Source organism: Antechinus flavipes, chromosome X (genome assembly GCF_016432865.1).
Source record: "Antechinus flavipes isolate AdamAnt ecotype Samford, QLD, Australia chromosome X, AdamAnt_v2, whole genome shotgun sequence".
Taxonomy (NCBI): Eukaryota; Metazoa; Chordata; class Mammalia; order Dasyuromorphia; family Dasyuridae; genus Antechinus; species Antechinus flavipes.
Genome location: NC_067404.1, coordinates 32,004,189 through 32,026,144, shown reverse-complemented (window position 1 = coordinate 32,026,144; position 21,956 = coordinate 32,004,189). Strand labels below are relative to the sequence as shown.

Here is a 21,956-nt window from a genome sequence, read left to right as displayed (position 1 = left end):
ATTGCTGAGAATAGTCACTCTACCGTAATTGAATGAATATTTATAGTTGACCATTTTTACAATGTTTCTGTTATTTTTACAGTATTTCTGTTACCGTGGACAATGTTCTCCTGGTTCGGCTCACTTCATTTTGCATCAGTTCATATAAATCTTCCCAGGTTTTTCTTTCGCAGCGCTCCCATAAGATATCCATACTTCTAACACAAAGTCTGAGGTACACATGTAATTTTAAGCAATTGAGAGGTAACAGGGAAACTCTAATTTAGAAGATCCAGTTTCAAATCCCCATTCTGCCAGTTCTTGAGTGACCCTCAACCAAATCACTTGATCTCTCTTAGCCTTCGTTTTCCCAACCATAAAACAGGAGTGATGATACCGGTACTATCTACTTTTTGGAAGGTACATTTTGAACCATTAAAGTGATATTGAGATGTGGCCTATAATCAGTAGAAAATGAGCATCATGCTGGTGTAGTATTCGTTCCTACTAATGACAGGTGTCAGTCTTTGGACAGTAAGGATAATTTAAATGTTATGAAAATATTGGGAACATTGAACTCTGATCCATTTCCTTGGTACCATAAAGCAACCCATGATTGCAAAAGTACTAACTGCAAACCCCCAGCATTAGTATACCCAGTTATAAACAATTACAGGCACATCATTATAAATATTTACATATAGGCTCCAGCCTTCTTCAGACTTTTGACTTGAGAAGTTTAACTAAAGGATCTTAATATTCTAATATTCTAATTGGTTGTTTCTCCTGCTGCTTGGTTACTTCCCTCATGGGAGCCCACTGCTCTAATTAAACGAGTGCCTAATAAAGATGGTACCCAGCACACAGTCAGCACTTAATAAATGCTTGGAAATGATCGTCTTCCCAAAGTTCCCCGAATGCTGGAACCTCTATAATTTTTGTCATTGGATTCAGCCTGCCCAGAATGTTTCCTTCCTGCCTTTCTTCCTTTTTGCTTATATAAATTCTATAACTCATTTAAAATTCTGCTCCAGTAGTCTGTCCTCCATGAATCACAAAGCCATCCATAGAATGTTAAAGCCGAAAAAGATTAGAGAGAGAGCTTGGTACAACTTCCTCATTTTATAGATGAGCGAACTAAAGCCTAGAGGAGGAAGTAATTTCTGCAACACTACATATTGATTTGTGACAAAAGACAAAATCAATGCAGTCAGGATAAGAAGGGAAACTGTCAGTTGAAGGGACCAATCCCCAAACCTTTGTGCCAAATATCTCTGATGTTCCAAATATATAGGGAATTGATACAAATCTGTAAGACCAAAAAGCCATTCCTTGAAAGAGGTGATCAAAGGGTATCATTCAAAAGAATTGCTAATAACTCTACGAAATCACGAAAAAAGAAATGGGAATAAAAACAACTCTGAGGTTTCATACCCAGTAAATGAACAAAAATGATAATGCTGGAACTAGTCAATGTTAGAGGTGCCTTGAGAAAATAAGGCATACTGATGTACTGTTGGTGAAGTTATCGATTAGTTCAACCATTTCAGAAAACAATTTAGGATTACAGCTAAAGGGGAGAAAAGACTAAAATATCCATTCCATTTCTCCCAATGATCTCATTTCTGGACATAGTCCCCAAAGAGATCAAAGACAAAAGAAAGACCCCACATTCACCAAAATAATCGTAGCAGCTCTTTTTAGGGTAGCGATGAACTTGAAACAAAGTGGATGTCCACTGATTTAATAGTTAAATAAGTCGTGATACATAGAATTTTATCATGCTGTGAGAAACAATGAAAGTGATTAATATAGAGAAACGTGGAAAGGCATGTAGGAACTGACACAAAATGAAGTAAAAAGAATCAGGAAAACATTCTACGTGGTGACTCCATTAATAGAAGTGAAAACAACACAGGCACAAAGCCAATCTTGGCCCCAGTGCTGAAATGAGAAAGTGCATTTCATTGTAGAGGTGGGTATGAAAATGTTTCACGTATTGTCAGACATGATTGCCTGTCAGAATTTCAAAGAAGAACTAGAGAGAGCAGTGGCACTCCAGGTGGCAGATGGGACTCTGGCCTAGCTGAGAACTAGCAGATCCATTCTTCACAAGGAAGCTGGTTGGGTAGGAGGAAGCAAAAACATTGATTAACGACAATTCAATTTGAGTTGTTTGTGGGGTATCTAGGTATCTAGCTAGCAGGCAATTGGAGATATTCTTATTCATCTTTTTGACTTCTTCCCTGGTGAGAAAAGGAAGAAAAGAGAAGAAAGATCAAATAAATAGAAATGGAGAGTGATCAAGAATTCATATACAAGACAGCTGTATCACTTGGGGTCAAAATCACAACAGGAAGCATTAATGTCGAGGGCATTTGCTGGCAGGGTAAAGGGTTGGGATGTGGGTCTAGCCTAGGGAAAGTGTTTACAACCACAAAGAGGATGATTGTGACCAGAAAGAGTATGATCAATAAAGAGAGATGATAAGCTTCATCCTGTGAACTTCACCTGGAACGTGGCGATGTAAGCAAAGGCACGTCAGGGTGTAGTAAGTAGAAACATAGAGCAAATTAAAGAATTTGTTTTTAGGAAGGGGAAGAGACCTGTCCAGCCTCCTCATGACTCATTTGGAGCAAATTGAGGGCCAGCCAAGGGAAGGGTCTTAGCGAAGATTGCACAGCTGCTTAGATCCAAGTTGTCTGGATCAACAAGTCACTGCTTTTCTACTAGATTCTAGTAATAAGAATTTAACTGAACCAAAAAAAGTAACACGAGAAATTGGCCCCAGTGAGGGATAGACTGTGTCAGGGGTGGGTATTTTTTTGTGGAGGTATAAAAATAGAATCCATATCATCCTAGATGTAGAAAGGACTTCAAAGGCCACCTGGGCCAGCCCCCTCATTTTAAAGATGAGGAAACTAAGGCAGAGGGAGGGGAGGTAAAGTGACTAGTCCAAAGTCACACAGTGACCTTGGTTCTCTGACTTAGCATTGATATGATAGCTTTCCACAGTTTGAGATAGGAACGGGGATTAAAATTTATGTTTGCCCTGTCGACTACAGGAAATGCTGCTTCCAAATAGCCCATGGCTAGTTGGATTCATTTAAGCCTATGATTTTTGAGTCTGTACTTTTGAATGTTGACAAGTATAGTGGTTGTACTTGCCTGTGTAACTATCTCACATGCTACTAAGTGGAACAGGGCCTCTTCAGCCTCTTCCCTCTTCCCCCTCTCCTTTCCTTTCCACATCCCCCAGTGACTTTTCTTCTGAGCCACCTTCTTCATTAGCCTGAGGACTTGCTATTACTGTACTCCCCTCCTGGGAACAGTTAACAATATAGGTGAGAGGGAGGCATTGTGGTACAGTGGAAAGAGCAATGGAGTGGAAGGACCTAGGTTCAAATCTTGCTGTTGAGTCTTACTACCTTTGTGACCTTGGGTAAATCACTTCTCCTTGGGTCCCAGTTTCCTCCACTGTAAAAATGCAGGAATTGGACTAGATGGCCACTGAGGTCCCTTCCAGTTCTAGATTTATGATGATGTGATTGATCCTAAATCAGTTAACCTCCCCGAGCCTTCTTTCTTCATCTGTTGAATAAAGAGGTTGAACTAGAGTCTTTGAGGTCCCTTCTATCTCACCGATCTTGTGTGTGTTACTTTGACAACTTGCTTGGCATTCTTGGTTTCAGTTCCCTCCTTTGTAAAAGGAAGAGTCAGCTAAATGGCCTCTGAAGTTCCTTTCAACTTTAGGATCCTGTGTGTGATCTTGAGCAAATAGTTTCCCTTCTCTGGCCTTCAATTTCCTTAGATGTAAATGGGAGGGTGGAGGAGATGGCTTCTGAGGTCCTTTGTAGCTTTGATCCTATAAGGATTCTAAAAGGATTGTGGGAACAAATTAAGGCAAGTTTAAAGGAGGAAGATGGGGACACGAAGGGAAGAAAACCAGCTGGATAGTTAGGAGAATCAAGAAAGTCTTGTGGGTTTAGGTTAAATGGCTTAAAAGATTACATGAGTGGAAAGGTAGCCAGATGAGTGAGCATGAGCATGTGATTACTTGGGAACAGCTCTTGGGCTATGGGATTTCCAAGAAGCTATACATGGTAAACCACAGTGGGGCCATCAAAGAATTGGGTTGGGAGTCATTGCAAGGGTGTCTTCTGCCTTGAGCATACATATCCATGACAAGGGGTGCCATGAAGAAATAACCTCTTACCTTACCATTGGCAAGAGTGGTATAATTTTATTTTGTGTCATTTCAGAAACATATATGAATATTTTTAGCTCCCTTAAGGGCCAAAAAATACACAGTAGGAGGAAAAAAACCTTAGGTAGCACAGGATGGGCCTAGATTCCTTTCTGCCTGGTTTACTGTTTCCTCACTGACCTCTAGTCTACCGATTTCTTATATTATTCCCTCGTTCTGTCTCTATTTTATATGCCCCTTTCCTTATGTTGTGCTAAAGAAAGTAAAAAATGAAAGATGGACAGAGAGCAGGTTGGGATGTCGGCTCTTTCTTGCTACTTCCCGCTGCCCATCCCCTTGACTTTTGACCCTGTGATCGGGACAGTTTGCTGTCAAAAGTTCATCACATCCTGATATATCCAAATGAGGGTCCTCCTGTACTGTGACTTCCCCTCGAAAAGGCTTGGTTAGCAGAAGGTGGCCACTAGAGCATCTCCGCATTTCATCCATCCCTCTCCCCATCATCCATGAGCTACCGTGACCTAACAGTCAATGCTTTGACCTCCTTAATGTCCAACTCTCTAACCCTTCCTCAAGGAGCAGACATCAGAAGGGACGGAGTACTTTCCTAGCCAGCGGTCCAAGTTGTTCTGAGGCAGCAGGGCATACACTGCTGGCTCTCTGTGTTTCACGCTGTGGTATCATGGCCTTTCTTGGCAGGTGAATACTGCAATGCATGAGGCCAAGCTCATGGAAGAGTGTGATGAGCTGATGGAGATCATCCAGCAGAGGAAGCAGGCGATTGCCGTCAAAATAAAAGAGACCAAGGTGAAGGGTGGTGTTTCATTGAGTTGGTGGGAAGTCAGCCTTTCAGATTTGCTCTAAGAAATAGGTGATGGGTTGTAGGGGTTGGGGCCATAGAGATTCAAGTTAGTATAATCATCTTTTCATTTTCTCCCCATTGGTTGAGTGGATGGTGTTACTGGACTTGGAGTCGGGAAGACCTGGGATTCAAATCCTGCCTCTGACACATACCCCAGGAAAGTCGCTTGATCTGTTTGTAAAATGAAGCAGGTGGACGTGATCTCTAAGGTCCCTTCCAGCTCTAAATCCAGAATCCTATGAAACAGTCTTGGGACGAGTCACTATCCTATTTTTATTCTTTGAGATGTACTGCTCTAATTAATTCCAAGACTATGCAAACTATTTGGAAAAATAGGGAAAGAAGGACTCCCACCAAATTCTTTTTATGACACAGACATGGTGCTGATATCTAAACCCAGTAGAGTCAAAACAGACCCTACCCTATTCTGAAAGAAAATTATAGACTAATCTCCTTAATGAATATTGATGCAAAAATTTTAAATAAAAATTTAACAAAGAGTACAGCAAATCATCCCCAGGATAACACACCATGACCAAGTAGGATTTATACCAGGAATGCAGGGCTGGTTCAATATTGGGAAAACTATTAGCATAATTGACTATATCAATAATCAAACTAACAAAAATCATATGATTTATCTCAATAGATGCAGAAAAAGCATTGGACAAAATGCAATATCCATTCCTATTAAAAACACTAGAGAATATAGGAATAAATGGAGTTTGACTTAAAATGATCAATAGCATCTATTTAAAGCCACCAGCAAGCATCGTATCTATTAGCGATAAACTAGAACCATTCTTAGTAAGATTAGGGGTGAAATACAAGGTTGCCCACTATCACCATTACTATTCACTACTGTATTAGAAATGCTAGCTTTCGCAATAAGAAAAGAAAGAGATGAAAGGAATTAGAGTAGGTAATGAGGAAAGCAAATTACCACTCTTTGCAGATGATATGATGGTATAATTAGAAAATTCTAGAGAATCAACTAAAAAAACCTACTAGAAACAATTCACAGTTTTAGCAACCTACAAAATAAATCCATGTAAAAGGGGATTACTATTCTAGAGACTATTGCAATAATAATAACAATGATTATTATCAATATGAGGCTGATGATAGAATCTTGCTGCCACAATGGGATAATATGGGATTTCTTCACAAGTTGAAGGTAAACAGCTGCCCCCCCTTCCCCCATTCAATTAGGCATTTATCAAGTATCTCCCATGAGCCTAGCACTCTGTTTTGTGCTATGGGACATATGAGAGAAACTGATTACATAGTTTCTGCTCACAAAGAGAGAAAAGATTAAACCACAGGAAAGCTAGAATACAATGTAAGCTAGCACATAGTAAAGTATTTCATTAAATGTAACCCAATGCTAAATTGTATGATCCAGCTACTAAAAAATAGGGATAGTGACTAGTCCTGTGATTTCCCAATAGGGAGCTTCCAGATAAAGAAATTCTCTGTCAGTACAGGTCAGCACCTTCTCTGAAACTTATGAACTCAGAGATTAAGTAACTTGCTTTATCTTACACAGGCAGTATGGTCTGAGATAGGAAAACAAGAAAGGGAAGAAGGAGTTACAAATTGATCGGGGAAGGCTTTGTGTTGGAAGAACTTTGGGCTGGTGGGAAAGGATAAGGGAGATCATTCTGGGCAGGGGAAGCAGCACAAGCAAAGGTGAAGGGGTGACTGACTAATGGAAGGGGTCAGTTCAGATGCAGTGAGTGATTATGTTGGTGAGGTGAGGTGAGGTGAGGTGAGGACCTATCACAGAGAACTTGAAAGACATTTGTCGAGTTTGGACTCGAGCCAATGAGGAGCCATTGTAAGTCCTGGAGGAAGAGAGTGACACAATGCTTTAAAGCAATGTTTCAGGAAGTATAATTTTTACAATCTGTCTGAAAGACACTTCCATCAGGGAGATCATTTAGGATGCTACTTTCAGGTTGTGAGTGTAAAAATAAGAGAGCCTGAATTAAGCTCAGACTGTTGATACCAGAAGGGAAAGAGGGATAATACATATGAGAGACATAAAGATAGAGAGGAGTCAAAAGTGATTTCTAAGCGTTTAGCCTGGGTAATGAGAATAATGGTGCTGACACAGTATGACTATGTCAAAATGGGTCTAATGTTTTGAGACTTGTCTATGTGATTTTGTTTTTCTCAGTCTGACAGTAAGAATGTAGGGATTCTGTGCTCATGCTCTGCAAAAAGCGAGAGAAGCCAAATGCTAATGAAATGTTTATTATTGATATGACTCTGATCCATGGGAGTGGTTCTAACCCTCACAGATAGTAAAGTTACTAAAAGGTACTGAAGTTACTAAAAGCACAGATATGTGAACATAGAAATATCATACATATATATGCACTCAAATAACAGAGTGAGTAGGTGAGAATGCATGGCATGCTGGGTGAATGCTAGACTGGATAGGTTGATGGGAGAAGCAGGAGGCTGGCTGAGAGAGTAGGGGGCAAGTAGATGCTGGAGAAATTGAAGAAATAGAAGCAGTGAGTCATCAGCAGTTTGACCACAGGGGTCATATTTTTGGGGGTTCATTTGGGTTGTTTGAAATGGAGGGCATCGTGTTTTCCCTTTCTCACTTGCCTCCTCTTTTGAAGGTGATGAAGCTGAGAAAGTTGGCACAGCAGGTTGCCAATTGCCGCCAATGTCTAGAACGCTCAACGGTCCTCATCAACCAAGCAGAGCGCATCCTGAAAGAAAATGACCAGGCCCGGTTCCTACAATCTGCAAAAAACGTCGTGGAGAGGTGGGGTCTCTATGGTTCTCTTGAAGCAGATGTCTGGTCTTGTGAAAAGAGGCCAGTTTGTAAGATGTTTGATCCCATTTAGACATGTCTGTTAGCAGCTGCCACCTGGGCATCTCACCAAATCCAGTGAGAGCGGGTAACAGTGCCGTTCCTTGTTCCCAGTTGCTTGTAACTACACAAGTAACAGTGCTGCTCCTTGTTCCCCGGTGGTGAGCCCTGTGAGTCACTGGAGGCCAACATCTGCCATTCCTCTGCTCTCCGGCCCAGCATGCATCTATTTCCACCACCTACTGCCATAGCTTCTTAATCCTGATCTGTGGCTCGAGTTGTTTGAGCTAGTGCTGGAATAGGGGCAGAGGGAATAGTTGGCTTTGACTTGATCTAACCATAAGCCTTCTTGCCTTCATCGAATTCCCACAGTAATTCTAATGACGCACGGACCTTTTACTTGGGGTAACATGGCAGAAGACAATGGCTTTTACCAACTGTGCTTTGGAGCATGCCGGACCTCTCTGGCCTTCACTTCCCTCATGTGTCAAACAAAGGGGATGGCATTTCCATTTTCTGCCCCCCAGAAGTACTGTGAAACACCAGAGAAACATGAGCACTGATTCCAGGGCCCAATGCTCAAAAAGACCAGAGCGGCTTGTTTAATCATAAGTTAGTGGCAAAACCAGGAGAAATCAGCAACTGATTCTCCAGCTGAGCCACAGCGGTAAAGGGGGCAGTTCTCTTCTTATTCACCAAACTTTGCATGAAGGCAACCAGACTAGACAACCCAAGTCACAGTCTTTGATTTCAGCCCTTTATCCTGGCATAAGCTTGTACCCAGAGCTGTGCCTACTTAGGGAACCGGCCTAGAAAACAGAGCCCTCCAGTGTTTGTTGTAATGAAGCATGGTATCGAGTGTGAGATCCTTGCTCCACTTTACCAGAATTAATACGGGGGCACCCAAACTATTCTGTTTCCAGTTTCTGGCCACTTCAAATCAACTCAGCAAGCATTTCTTAAATGTCTTTTATGTGCCAGCCATTGCCCTAGGGATGAAAAATAATAAAATAATATCACTTCTGCCCTCGAGATGTTCATGTCCTGGTGAAAGAGGGATGATGGTGGTGATGTGACAGCAACGATGGGGCACATGCTGATTTGACAGTGAAAGTCCTGGGGATGTGACTGCACTGGTGATGGTAACATGGCAGCCAATGACACATGATGATGGTGAGGTGGCAGTCATGCCATCAATGGATGTGTTCGTATAACAGTGATGGTGGTTTGGATATGACAACGGTGACGGTGGTGGTGATGATGGCACAGTGATGGTGGGGTCTCTGTGACAGGGATGGTGGTGCCATTGACAGTGACGGTGGGGCCGATGTGTTAGTTCTGGTAATTGTGGTGCCCCATGGCAGTGTGTTGTGGTAGTCATGGTGGTAGTGATGTGACGGGAACAACAGTGGCCGTGGTGACAGTTTTGAGCTTCTGATGTTGCATAGTGATGGCAGCCACGTCAATGATCATTGTGCTAATGTAACAGGGAAGGTGGTTCTGATGGGACAGTGATGATGGTGCTGATGCACTAGGGTTAATAGCATCAGTGGTAGTGACGGGATAGTAACAGTAGTGTTGCTGTGATAAGGATTGGTGCTAGTGTTGTGGGAATTGTGTTCCCCTTGATGTCTCTGGAGTGACGGTCATGCTGATGTGGTAGGTCTGGTAATTCTGATGCCACGTGGCAGTGGTGATATGGCAGTCATGCAGGCGATGATGTGACCTGAACAGTAGTGACGGTGATCATGGTTTTGGTGGTTCTGGTGTCAAATTGATGTTGTTTCTCTTGATAGCCTCATAATTATGTGACAACAATGGTGGTCCTAAACTAATCAGGATGTCGATGGGGATGTGGCAATAATGATGGTGCTTACGTGAAAACAGTGGTGGTATTGTTGAGAGCCTCGTCTCAGTGGTGATGGGACATTAACTGTAGCGTTATGATGGCAATGCTGATGGTGGAGACATTGAGAGCATTGTAGTGGGGGTGAGGGTGCTAGGGATGTAATTGTTACGGTGATGCTGTGACCGTTGTTGATGCTGCTCATGGTGCAGTTGTCACTTGCTGCCAATGTCCTCCCAGGCCAAGCAGAGCGCACCCTGAAAGAAAATGACCAGGTATCATTCCTACAAACTCCAAAAATCAGGGAAAGGTGGGGTCTCTATGGTTCTCTTGAAGCAGATGTCTGATCTTGTGAAAAGAGGCCAGTTTGTAAGCTGTTTGATCCCATTCAGACATGTCTGTTAGCAGCTGCCACCTGGGCATCTCACCAAATCCACTGAGAGCGGGTAACAGTGCCGTTCCTTGTTCCCAGTTGCTTGTAACTACACAAATAACAGTGCTGCTCCTTGTTCCCCGGTGGTGAGCCCTGTGAGTCACTGGAGGTCTCTCTCATCCAACACCATCTGCCTTTCCTCTGCTCCCCAGCCCAGGGAAACTGAACCCTGCAATGTTTATGTCTGTCTCATGGAAAAGGGTTTGAGTGTGTGCACCTCTCCAGGCCCTTGTCCTGTCATACCAGAATTTGGGCCATAGCATTCTAACTATTCCCTCTGCTCCATTTTCTCTCCATTTCAAATAAATCAATTCAGCAAGCATTTATTGAGCTCTTTTTGTATGCCGGGTACTGTACTGGGTGTTCGGTATAAAAAAAAGACCTAACCAAATGCGTCTCTGCCTTCATGGCACTTGTAGTCTGTTGGTAGAAAATACAGATACGTTAATACAAAATATATAACTTGTAAAATTAGCTTTTGGAGTGGGGAAGCCGTCTAAGATCAGTAAGAACGTCATGTTAGAAGTGGTGCTCGAGAGGGGAAAAGTTGGAACAGAAGGTTTTGCAAGGGTCAATGCTGAAAAATTACCCATGCATACATCTTATAAATAAAAAGCTATAATAATAAAACAAGAAGTGGTGCTTGAGCTGAGCCTTCAATGAAATGGCCAATTCAGAAACGGGGGTGTGGATGAAATATATTCCTGGCATGTGTCATGAAAATATGGACACGAAAGACAGAACGACATCTATGCCATATGTGACAAATGGCAGTAACTTGTGGGTCAACGAGATGGAAGACTAGACATTTTTGCCAATTTTCATAGCCTCTCTGATCTTTCAAAAATAAGAATTATGTGCAAGAGATAAAGGAACTGCAGCTGTCTACGTGGTTGGAGACACTAAGAATCCTAACTAGGTAACAACCAGATGAACGAACACAAGCGACATCTAATCTTTGCTTACTTGGCACTTCCTTCTACCACCACCCCCAGCCCTCCCTCCACCTTCATTTCCTTGTACCTGGGAAAATCAAAAGTCAAAAGCTTGCTCTTACTGTGGCTGTAGTGTGCGGCAGGGCCCTATGCTGCAACAGTATTCAGCAAGGGAACTGGAGCAAGTTGGCAGTATGTTTTTGGTTCCACCAGGCCTGAAGCAAAGGGGAATGGCAAGCAACTGTATGTAGTTAATTCTGGTTCCCTAGAAGTCACTTGGGACAGAGACTAAAGCCAGTAAAGCCTGAATTGCCTATGCCCAAAGGGCTATCAAACTGTGCACACCCTTTGACCCAGCAGCGTTACTACTGGGCTTATATCCCAAAGAGATCTTAAAGGAGGGAAAGGGACTCACATGTGCAAAAATGTTTGTGGAGCTCTTTTTGTAGTGGTGAGGAGCTGGAAACTGAGTGAATTTCTATCAGTTGGAGAATGGCTGGATAAATTGTGGTATATGAATGTTATGGAATATTATTGTTCTGTAAGAAACGATCAGCAGGATGAATACAGAGAGGCTTGGAGAGACACGAACTGATGCTGAGTGAAATGAGCAGAACCAGGAGATCATTGTACACAGCAACGCCAAGATGATATGATGATCAATTCCGATGGACATGGCTCTCTTCAACAATGAGATGACTGAGGCCAGTTCCAATGATCTTGTGATGAAGAGAGCCAGAGAGAGGACTATGGGAACTGAGTGTTGATCTCACTCTTTTTGTTGTTTTTTTTTTCTTTCTCATTTTTCCCTTTTTGATCTGATTTTTTCTTGTGCAGCATGATAATTGTATAAATAAATATACATATATTGGATTTAATACATATGTTTTTAACATGTTTAACAGATATTGGATTACTTGCCATCTAGGAGAGGGGGTGGGGGGAAGAAGGGGGAAATCTGGAACACAAGGTTTTGCGGGTATTGAAAAATTATCCATGTATATGTTTTGAAAATCAAAGGCTTTAATAAAAAAGAAAAGAAAATGCTTTAATTAAAAAAATAAAAATAAATGAATAAACTTTTAAAAAGCCTGAGTTGCCTAGTGTGAGAAAAGGCTGAGGCATTTTTGAGGTTCAGTCTTCAGGGAAGCCATCATCAAAGAAGGAGCCAGAAAGGGAGCAATAAGGGGAAATAAGAGGAAAAGATTAAAATTATGAGATCTCAAGATGAAGAAAACTCATTTAAAGAGTGTGAGTACCAGCAGAAAAATGAACAGGGGGGATATTAATAACAGAAGGAAATATGGCCTTCAGATCATTTTAAGAAGTCCAGACATCCATGAATAAATCCCCCCCCCCCCAAAATGGAAAATGAATGAGGCAGAGGACCCTGTGGACTCCTGAAAGGGCATGAAACCACAACTGGATTCTACTGAATAGTTTAAAAGACAAGAATTTTGAAAGCAGAATTTGTTCCCTGCACAGCAATTATCAGCAGATTAGAAAAACTGGAATCCATGATGGCAAATCTCGCAAAAGAAACAAAAAAGAGAACAAATGATTGTGCATGAATACACAGGGGAGAAGGGCAGACTGGAAAGAAGAAAAGCAAAAAGCAGTAACATAAAAAGAAAACAATCTCTATGCAAGGAAAAAATATTGATCTTGAAGACAGCAAGCCCAGAGGCAAATTAAGTGTTATGGGTATTCCAGAAGAACACGACTAGTCAAAAAGCCTGAACAACTGCCCAGAACTTCTGAACAGAAAAAAAACAAAGTGCTAATTGAAAGAATCCACAGATCACCTCCAGAAAAACAATTCTGTGCTACAGTCTCTGAAATTCCAAGTCATTAACTTTAACCTTTCATGAACTTTAACCTTTTCATTGATAGACAACAATTTTTGCAAGCAATCCGGAGGAACGTTTTCTGAATAAGAAGGAAAAAAAATTAGAACAACACAAGACTATTTGAAACCCACCAGAAACCACAGAAGGAAATGGAATAATGTGTTTCAGAGAGCAAAGATGCCCAGGAAGCAACGTGAGGTGACATGTCCTGTGAACTGTTCAGTGAAAAAGCATTTTCAGTATACATATGAAGAAAACTATACCTGGGCAGACAATTTGCTTTGCAGACACCTCAGACAACAAAAATATAAGAAAGATAAATGAATACCGTGACTGGGGAAGGCATAGGTGATAAAATAACTTACTCCCGGACAAAAAGAGAAAAAAGACATCCACGGGGTTAGCAACAACAGCAAAATAACAAGAGGAATGACCATTAAGTGATGTCTTCCTAAAGTATAACCAGAGACATGGATGACGGCAGAAGACAAAAAAGAAGTTAGTGGCAAATAGAGCATTTTGCCTGGATCATCTATTTTATTCCCCACAGTGACTTTTTCAAACGTTTCCTCTCCTTAGGCTTCCCATGGCTCCCCTTTCCCCACCCTCTCAGTTGAGGTCCTTACCTAAATTTTTACTGAGAAAATTAATTCTTTAACTCCCCCTTCTGCCTTCATATTCTTCTTACCCTCTTCTGATTTTATCCCCTATTATGTCCTCCTTTACTTCAGTCTCTCACAAAGGAGGCATGATCAACCATGATTACCATGATCAACCACTTTTGTGTCTTTTGATCCCATCCCCTCCAGCAGATTGCCCATAATATTACACCGTCTTTCCCCCATAGTGTTGCATCCATGCTAACTACAAACACAGCAGTTTCCTCTATCCTTAAAAAAGCCTATTGAGTCTGTCCTCCCCCCCACTATTATCCAGCATCTCTACTCCCCTTCTCAGCCAAATTGCTTGAAAATGCCATATATATCTCCTCCTTCCAGCCTCTTCTAAACCCTTTGTAATCTGGCTTATCACTTCATCACTGAACTGACACTACTCTGTCCCAAGTTACTTCTGATCTCTTAATTGCCTAAATCTGATGGCTTCCTTTCAACCCTCAGCTATGGTGACCTCTCCGCAGAATTTAATTGTTGAGATCCCTCTTATACTCTCTCTTGTCCGAGTTTTTATGACGTTGCCCGCCATTGCCTTCTTGACTCGACTCGTGATTGTCTACTCTTCCTCGGTATCTTTTGCTGCTTCGTCATCTGGATCATAGCACCTCACTGTAGGTGTACCTCCGAGGCTCTGAGGCCCTCTGTTCTCTTCTCTTAACATTCTCTCATTTGATAACCTCATCAAATCCCATGGGCTCAGTCATTAGCTATATGAGTCACACGTACATATACATATATACATCTTATCTATGGATGCATATATGTACATACACATATTTATCTATGCATATCAATAGAAATAAAAGCTAATATTTATACAGCATTTACTGTGTGCAAGGCACTGTGCTAAATGCCTGATGATTATTTCATTTAATCCTTACAACAACCAAAGGAGGCAGGTGGTATTATCCCTATTTTACAGATGAGAAAACTGAGGCAGACAGAGGTGAAGTGACTTGCCCAGGGTCATGCAGCTAGTAATTATCAGAAGAAGGATTTTAATTCAGATCAGTCTCTCAAGCATCAGTCCTATATTAGTTAGATTTTTCAAATTGGACGTATCATAGGCATCTCAAATCAACATACCAAGACATAATTTGATCCCTCTCCATTAAACCTATTCTTCCAAGCTTCTTTATTTCTGTCAGGGACTTTACCATTTTTCTATTCAATTTTTCACCTTGTCATCCTTGACTTCTCACTGTGCTTTATCCATCCAACATATCCAAAAGGTTGTCAACTCTTGTCATTTCTATTTCACTAATATCTTTCTTCTCCATTCTCTTCTCTCCAGCTACCTCATACTTAGTCTGTTACAATAACCTTATAGTTAGGCTGCCTGCCTCAAGATTTTTTTCTACTCCATCTTCCACACAGATGCCATATTAATTTTCTGAAAGCCCAGAATTTACCATATCTCTCTACATCTCTCTGTTTGTCTCTGTCCATCTTTGTATCTCTCTTTCTCTCTCTCCTTCCCTCCTTCCTTCCCCTCTCCTCTAATCTTCCCCTTTCTCTTCACATTCATATTCTCATTCTCGTTCTCTCTCTCTCTCTCTCTCTCTCTCTCTCTCTCTCTCTCTCTCTCCCTCTCTCCCTCCCTCCCTCCCCCTCTTGTCTCTGCCTCTGTCTCTCTGTCACACACATATATACACAGTCATATTCAGAAAGATCCAGTAACTCACTATTATTTCTAAGATCAAATATAAATATTTCTAGATGACATTTGGGCAACTAGGTGGCCCAGTGGATAAAGCACTGGACTTGGAATCAGGAGGACTCATCTTCATGATTCAAATCTGACCTCAGACTCTTACTAGCTGTGTGACCCTGGGCAAGTTACTTTACCCTGCCTACCTCAATTTCCTCATCAGTAAAATGAGCTGGAGAAAGACATAGCAAACAATATCTTTGCCAAGAAAACACCAAATGGGGTCACAAAGAGTCAGATATGGCTAAAAAAATGAAACGGCAACAAAATTTGACATTTAACTCTCTTAAAAACCTGGCTCCTTCCTATGTACCTAACATTTTCACACATTATTCCTTCCCACATATCTTTTAGTCTAGCCACACTTGCCCTCTTGCCGTTCCCTCACACATAGGACACCATCCCTATACCTTTGCACTAGCTGCCTCCAGTTCCATAAATATTCTCCTTCCTCAATTCATTTCTTTGACTCCCTGGCTTGCTTTAGGACATAGCTACCTTCTGCATGAAATATTCTCCGCTTTCTCCAGATACTCCAGCCTTCTCCTCTGAGGTCCTTCTGTACATGCTTTGTATGGACCTATATCTACGCACATTGTTTCCCCGCTAGAATATCCATTCCTCAAAGGCAGTAACAGCATTATTTTTGTCTTTTTATTCCCAGTTTTTGGGATAGTCTCTTCTAGATGGTAGGAGTTCCAGAAATGCTCACTTGATTGACTTTAATGCCAAGTGAGGAAGTTTGGATTTTATCCTAGAGCCAATAGAGAGTCTGAGGAGCATAAGAAGGAGAGCGAGATGGTCAGGCTTTGGACTTTGAGGCAGCTACATGGAGCAAGGATTGGAGAAATGATAAACTATAAGCATATAGAACAATCAAGAAGCTGTTACAATATTGCTGGCAATGGGGGCAGCTAGTTGGTGCAGTGGGATAGAGCACCAGCCCTGAAGTCAGGAAGACCTGAGTTCAAATCTGGCCTCAGACACTTAACCCATCCTAGCTGTGTGACCCTGGGCAAGTCACTTAACCCCAATTGCCTCAGTAAAAAAATATAATTGATGTAAAAAATATCGATGTATAAAAATATAATTGATGTAAAATTGATGTAAAAATGTAATTGATGATGCAGGCTTGAACTTCGGTGGTAATTATGTGAAGGGAGGGAAGGGAATAGTCGTAAGATGTTATGGAGAAAGAAGTGACAAAATTTGGTAACTGTTTAGATAAACAGGGTGAGGAAGATGAGGAGTTGACTATGACCCCGAGGTTTGGAACAGGGATGACTGGCAGGATGAAGATGCCCTTGACAGTAAAAGTTAAATCTGTATTTGAGATACTTAAATAGGTCATCCAATTTGAGATATTCGATAGACAGTTGTGATTGTAGTGTAATTCAGGAGAAAGACTAGTGCTGGAGATGTGTGTGTGTGTGTGTGTGTGTGTGTGTGTGTGTGTGTGTGTGTGTAACAGCTCAATGATAAATTGATGGATGAAGAAGAGACATGATAAGCAGATAGAGATGTAAACATACCTATATCCTCCTATAGGGATGATAATTGAGCTCAAGGGAGCTGATACGATCACCGAAAGAGAGGATGTGTACAAAAGGACGGGATGATAGTGCTAGACAGAAGGTAGATAGAGATAGTACTCGACAGAGGGCACACTCACAGTTACATGGATGATAGTCCAGCCGAAGAAGAACCAAGATGGAAGAGTGTCATGAGAACCCATGGAGGAGAGGATCTGCGAGAAGAGAATAGTCAATAGTGGCAAATGCTGCACAGGGAAGAATGAGGGATGAGAAAAGGCCATTAGATTGAACAATTACAAAATCATTGATAACCTTGAAAAGAACAGCTTCTATTTATCGATGAGGCTGAAAGCCAGATTGCAAGTGGTTGGGAAGAGAATGAGAGCCAAGAAATAATTATCACCCAATTGGATTTATACCAGGAATGCTAGGAGAGTTCAACATTAGGGAAACAATATAATTAATCATATGAAAAATAAAAGACATCCAAAATTACAGTTATTTCACTAGCTGCAGAAAAAGAACAACACTCATGTATGCTTAAGAAAAACTTGATGGAAAATGCCATCTGCATCCAGAGAGAGAATTATGGAGACTGAATATGGATCAAAGCATAGGATTTTGGGGGCACCAGCCCTGAAGTCAGGAGGATCCGAGTTCAAATCTGGCCTTAGACACTTAACACTTCCTAGCTGTGTGACCCTGGGCAAGTTTCTTAGCCCCAAGTGCCTCAGCCAAAAAGAAAAAATCAATATTGAAAAGTATCTTTACATGTATTTGGAAAAATAAAGTACTATTAAAAAAGCCCCTGCAATATATAGACATAAAGGATCTTTTGTTTTCTTTTAACAACCTAAAATTGGCTTTAAATAACATGAAATTTTGGCTTTAGACAAAGGCAAAAAGCCAAACATAATATACAATGGCAACATAATAGGAGTTTCCCAGTGAAGAAAGCAATAAATCAAGGATACCTACTCTCCCCACTTTTATTTGATTTCATTCAAGAAATTCCGTCAATAAGACAAGAGAAAGAAATTAAAGATATAAAGATAAGGGAAAAGATATAACTAATTCTATTTTCCGACAACATGTTGGTTTAGATAGAAAATCCAAGAGAATCAGTAAATATAGTCGTTGAGACAATTAACGGCTTCAGCAGAGTTGCAAGCTATAATATAAACCCACAGAAATCATCAGCATTTTCATACGGTAATAACAAAATCTTAAGCGGCAACAATAGAAAAGTAAATAAAACCGAAAATGACTACAAAATGTATAAAATCTTGGGGGGAGGGAGGTCAATTTACCAAAACACACTTAAGATTTGTAGAGATTCCATTCCAAGGTGTTCCATAAAGAACAACTTAAATAGCTAGAGAAGTATCCAGTGACCATAGCTGGAGCACGTCAATATAATAAAAACTCCAGTGTGACCAAAGCTAACGTACAATTTTAATGCTATGCTAACCATCAAAGGGATAACATAATAAAATATTCCATTGGAGAAACAAAAGATCTAGAATATCAAGGGAAATAATGAAAAGAGTCAGGGATAAAGAGAGAGTAGCACTTCTAGACCTCAAACTATATTGTAAAACAGCTGTCATCAAAACCATTTTGTAGTGGTTTTAAAAAAAATAGAAAATTAGATTAATGAGACAGACTAGACGAGAGAATCAGAAACAATGGAACTCAGCAAGCCATTGTTTGATCCTTTTTGCCAAAGTGCTTTCTAGTTTTCCCACCGTTTTTTTTTTTTTAATTCAAATAGGGAGTTCTTTCCCAAGTAATTTATATTTTCAAGTTTTCCATTCCAAATGTTCAAAAAGATTATTTGTGCCTGACCTGTGGTAGAGCCTTCCAAGTTCTTCCACACAGTACATTGACCCCGACACATCACGATGTCATTTTGGTCCTCTTGAGTACAAAGGACAACCTATATTTTCAAGTTTATGGAAAATCGGAATTATGAAAGTAATGGTTGTGGTGACATTGCGACAGTGATAATAGCAGCTATGTATCAGTAACGTTGCCGATTAGAGAAATGTGACAGTAGTAGCTCAGTGATGATTCTGATTGTAGAGATGGTGGCAGTGTATGCAAGATGATGGCATTGATGGTGGGGATGGCGTAGTAGTAGTAGTGTTGTGATGGTGCTGCTGGTAGCAATAATGTGGCAGTGACGATAGTAGTAACGTGATGTTGGCAATGGTAATGACAGCATTATTATGATAATAATGGTGATGTGACAGTGATGAGGTATCCTGATGGGCAGCTAGGTGATGCCATAGTGGCTAAAGTGCTGGCTCTAGAATCAGGAGTTCAAATCTGCCCTCAGACACTTACTAGCTGGGTAACCTTGGGCAACTCAACTTAATCTCTGTTTGCCTCAGTTTCTTCACCTGTTAAATGGAGGATAATAAGAACCCCTACCTTTCAGGGCTGTTGTGAGGATCAAGTAATTGTTAATCACTTAGTACCTGACACATAGTAAGAGCTATGTAAATGTTAGCTATAATAATAATTACTATTATTAATTATTGGAACAGAGATGATGGTAGTCATCATACTATTTTGACAGTGATGTTGGGAATGGGATAGCAGTGGAGGTAAGAGTAGTAGAGATGTGGTGGCAATGTTAATGGAGTTAGTATTATGATATTAATTGGTCATTAATCACTGTGCTAAAGTTAGCAGCATTGTGATGGGAAACTTCGGTGTTGATGGTGCATTAGTATAGAGGGCCAGGACTATGGAGAAGTATACTTGAAACAAGGATACTTACAATGAGGTGTTAGCTCAGTGGAATTGATGAGATCATGGTTCTCTAGTTCACATCTACTTAATACTTAGCACGGTGATATAATGGTTCTCTAGTTCCCATATATACTGAGTACTTAGCATGGTGATGTAACGGCTCTCTAATTCACACATGCTCAGTGTGCTGTAATGATGTAATTGTAATAGGGTATTTAAGGGCTGAGAAGGACTCATTGTATTTTTGACCATCTTCCTGGTGGCTCTCCTGCCTCCTGCACTCTTCCATAAAGATCAAGACTGGGCCAGAATAAAGACCCTAGACTCTATTCCTGACCATCCTCGTGGCCTTTCTCCTGCTGAGACCAAGGCCCATCCGGAGGACCTCCAGAAAGCCAGCCTGGACATTACATAATGGAATGTTATTGTTCTGTAAGAAATGATCAGCAGGATCATTTCAGAAATGCCTGGAGAGATTGATATTAAGTGAAGTGAGCAGAACCAAGAGAACATTGTATAGAGCAACAAGATTATGTGATGGATGTGGCTCTTTTCGACAATGAGGTGATTCAGGCTAATTCCAATAGACTTGGGACGGAGAGAGCCATCTGCATCCAGAGAGAGGGCTGTGAACTGAAGGTGGATCACAGCAGGACAGCTAGAAAATTGGACTGAATCTACTCAGATGAAATTGAATAGGGCGTAAAACTTGTGGGTACAAAAAATCAACTCAGTTAAACGTAAGGTATATGAGGCATGGATAGGCAGCAGTTGCTCTAAAACTGGGGATTTGAGTGGACTGCAAGCTCAATATGAAGTAGCAATGTGATGTGGCAGCCACAAAGACTAATAGCTTCTAGGAATAGAAAGGGGCTAGCCTACTATCTTCTGCTGTCATCAAACCACATCTCAACATTTATGCTTAATTCTGAACATCACCATATAAGAAGAATATTGCTAAACTGAAGAGTGACAAAAGGAAGGCGGCCAGGATGATCTTGAATTTGTGACATGAGATAATTGGCCAAAAAATACCCTGGAGGGACATGATAGTTATGTATCTGAAGGGATGTCTTATGGAAGAGGGACTGGTTTATTCTCTCTGGCCCCAGATGGCAGAGTCAGAAAGGTACAAAGAGAAAAACGGGGGGTATGTCAAGAAAAATTTCAAAATGATGAGAGCTGTCCAAAAATAGACTTCTCTTGAGAAGCCATGGGTTCCCTCTGCTTGGAAGGAGTGGACAACCGTGTGTCACATATGTGTCAGTGAGGGATTTCTTCCTGGATGGCTTCTAATTCTTAAATCTGTGACTCTCTGGGCTATGACTACGCTAATGGTACAGATAGGTAGTCTATTATGACAGTATCGGCTGTATTAATGGGAGAGCAATGGTAGTCTTAGTGATGGTGATATGACAGTGTCAGTGGTTCTGTGAATACCGTCATGGTGTTGTCATCGGTGTGGATGCAACAATGTCAGTGCTACTGGAAGTTAGGTTTTGATGTTGCTGATGTAGCAGTAAGGGTGGGGATGTGGCAGCCCTGGTAGTACTAATGGGACAGTGATGGTGGTAGTGATGGGACGGTGATGGTGGTAGTGATAGGACAGTGCTGCTGGTACTACTGGTGTGAGAGTTGGAGTGAAGCCTTCTTAGCTCTGGAAGGCTGACTTCTCTTAACTTAGCTCAGGACTGCATTAACTTTGAGAGCTTTTTAAAAACAAATCACTGCTTAGCCGTGTGTGGGCTCCGGCTCCTCATTGGGGAAAGCCACAGCAAGAACTTCAGGGGTGGTATGTGGGATCCTTTTTGGGGCAAAAGCTATAACAAGGGGTTGAAAACCATTAGGAGGATACTTTACTCAACTAATAACCTTGTATGTGCCTGGGAATGTACTCAAACCAGCCAGCACATGGCCTTGAGTGTCTGAACATCTACCACCTGCACTGGCCTTGCACCCAGGTCCTGGGAATCAAGCCCAGTTCCCAAGCAGTAAATCAAAACATTAAACAAACTGCACTAGTGTACACATGATGTTCTAGAATTCCTCCTCTATTTGTCTCCTTTCTAAAATCACCATGGGACTTTTTGGGGGGCTTTGTGGGGATCTACCAAATAGACCACCACCTTAGACTGCATGGTAGGGCTCTGGATCCACTGAATCATTTGGCAGCTCCCTTGGACTGTGCTTCCCTGTAAGTAATCCATACAATTAAATGGACTGTATAATCATACTGGAGATCCAGCCTCGTTCTTTGGTATCAATTTGCCCCTTTGGTAGAGGGTTGCCCCTTGGTTGGGGGAAGGCTCTGAAATCCCTTGGTTGGGGAAC

The 21,956-nt window shown here is 41.3% G+C and overlaps 1 protein-coding gene across 2 annotated transcripts in view; it reads left to right on the top strand.

The window, feature by feature from the left end:
- The window catches only part of MID2 (midline 2), a 98,743-nt gene that overhangs the window by 54,905 nt on the left and 21,882 nt on the right, over positions 1-21,956 (top strand). For both annotated transcript variants that reach the window (XM_051967793.1, XM_051967794.1), the window contains exons 4-5: positions 4,886-4,993; positions 7,685-7,833. In XM_051967793.1, the coding sequence (XP_051823753.1) occupies positions 4,886-4,993; positions 7,685-7,833 (257 nt within the window). The remainder of the gene's footprint in view (positions 1-4,885; positions 4,994-7,684; positions 7,834-21,956) is intronic.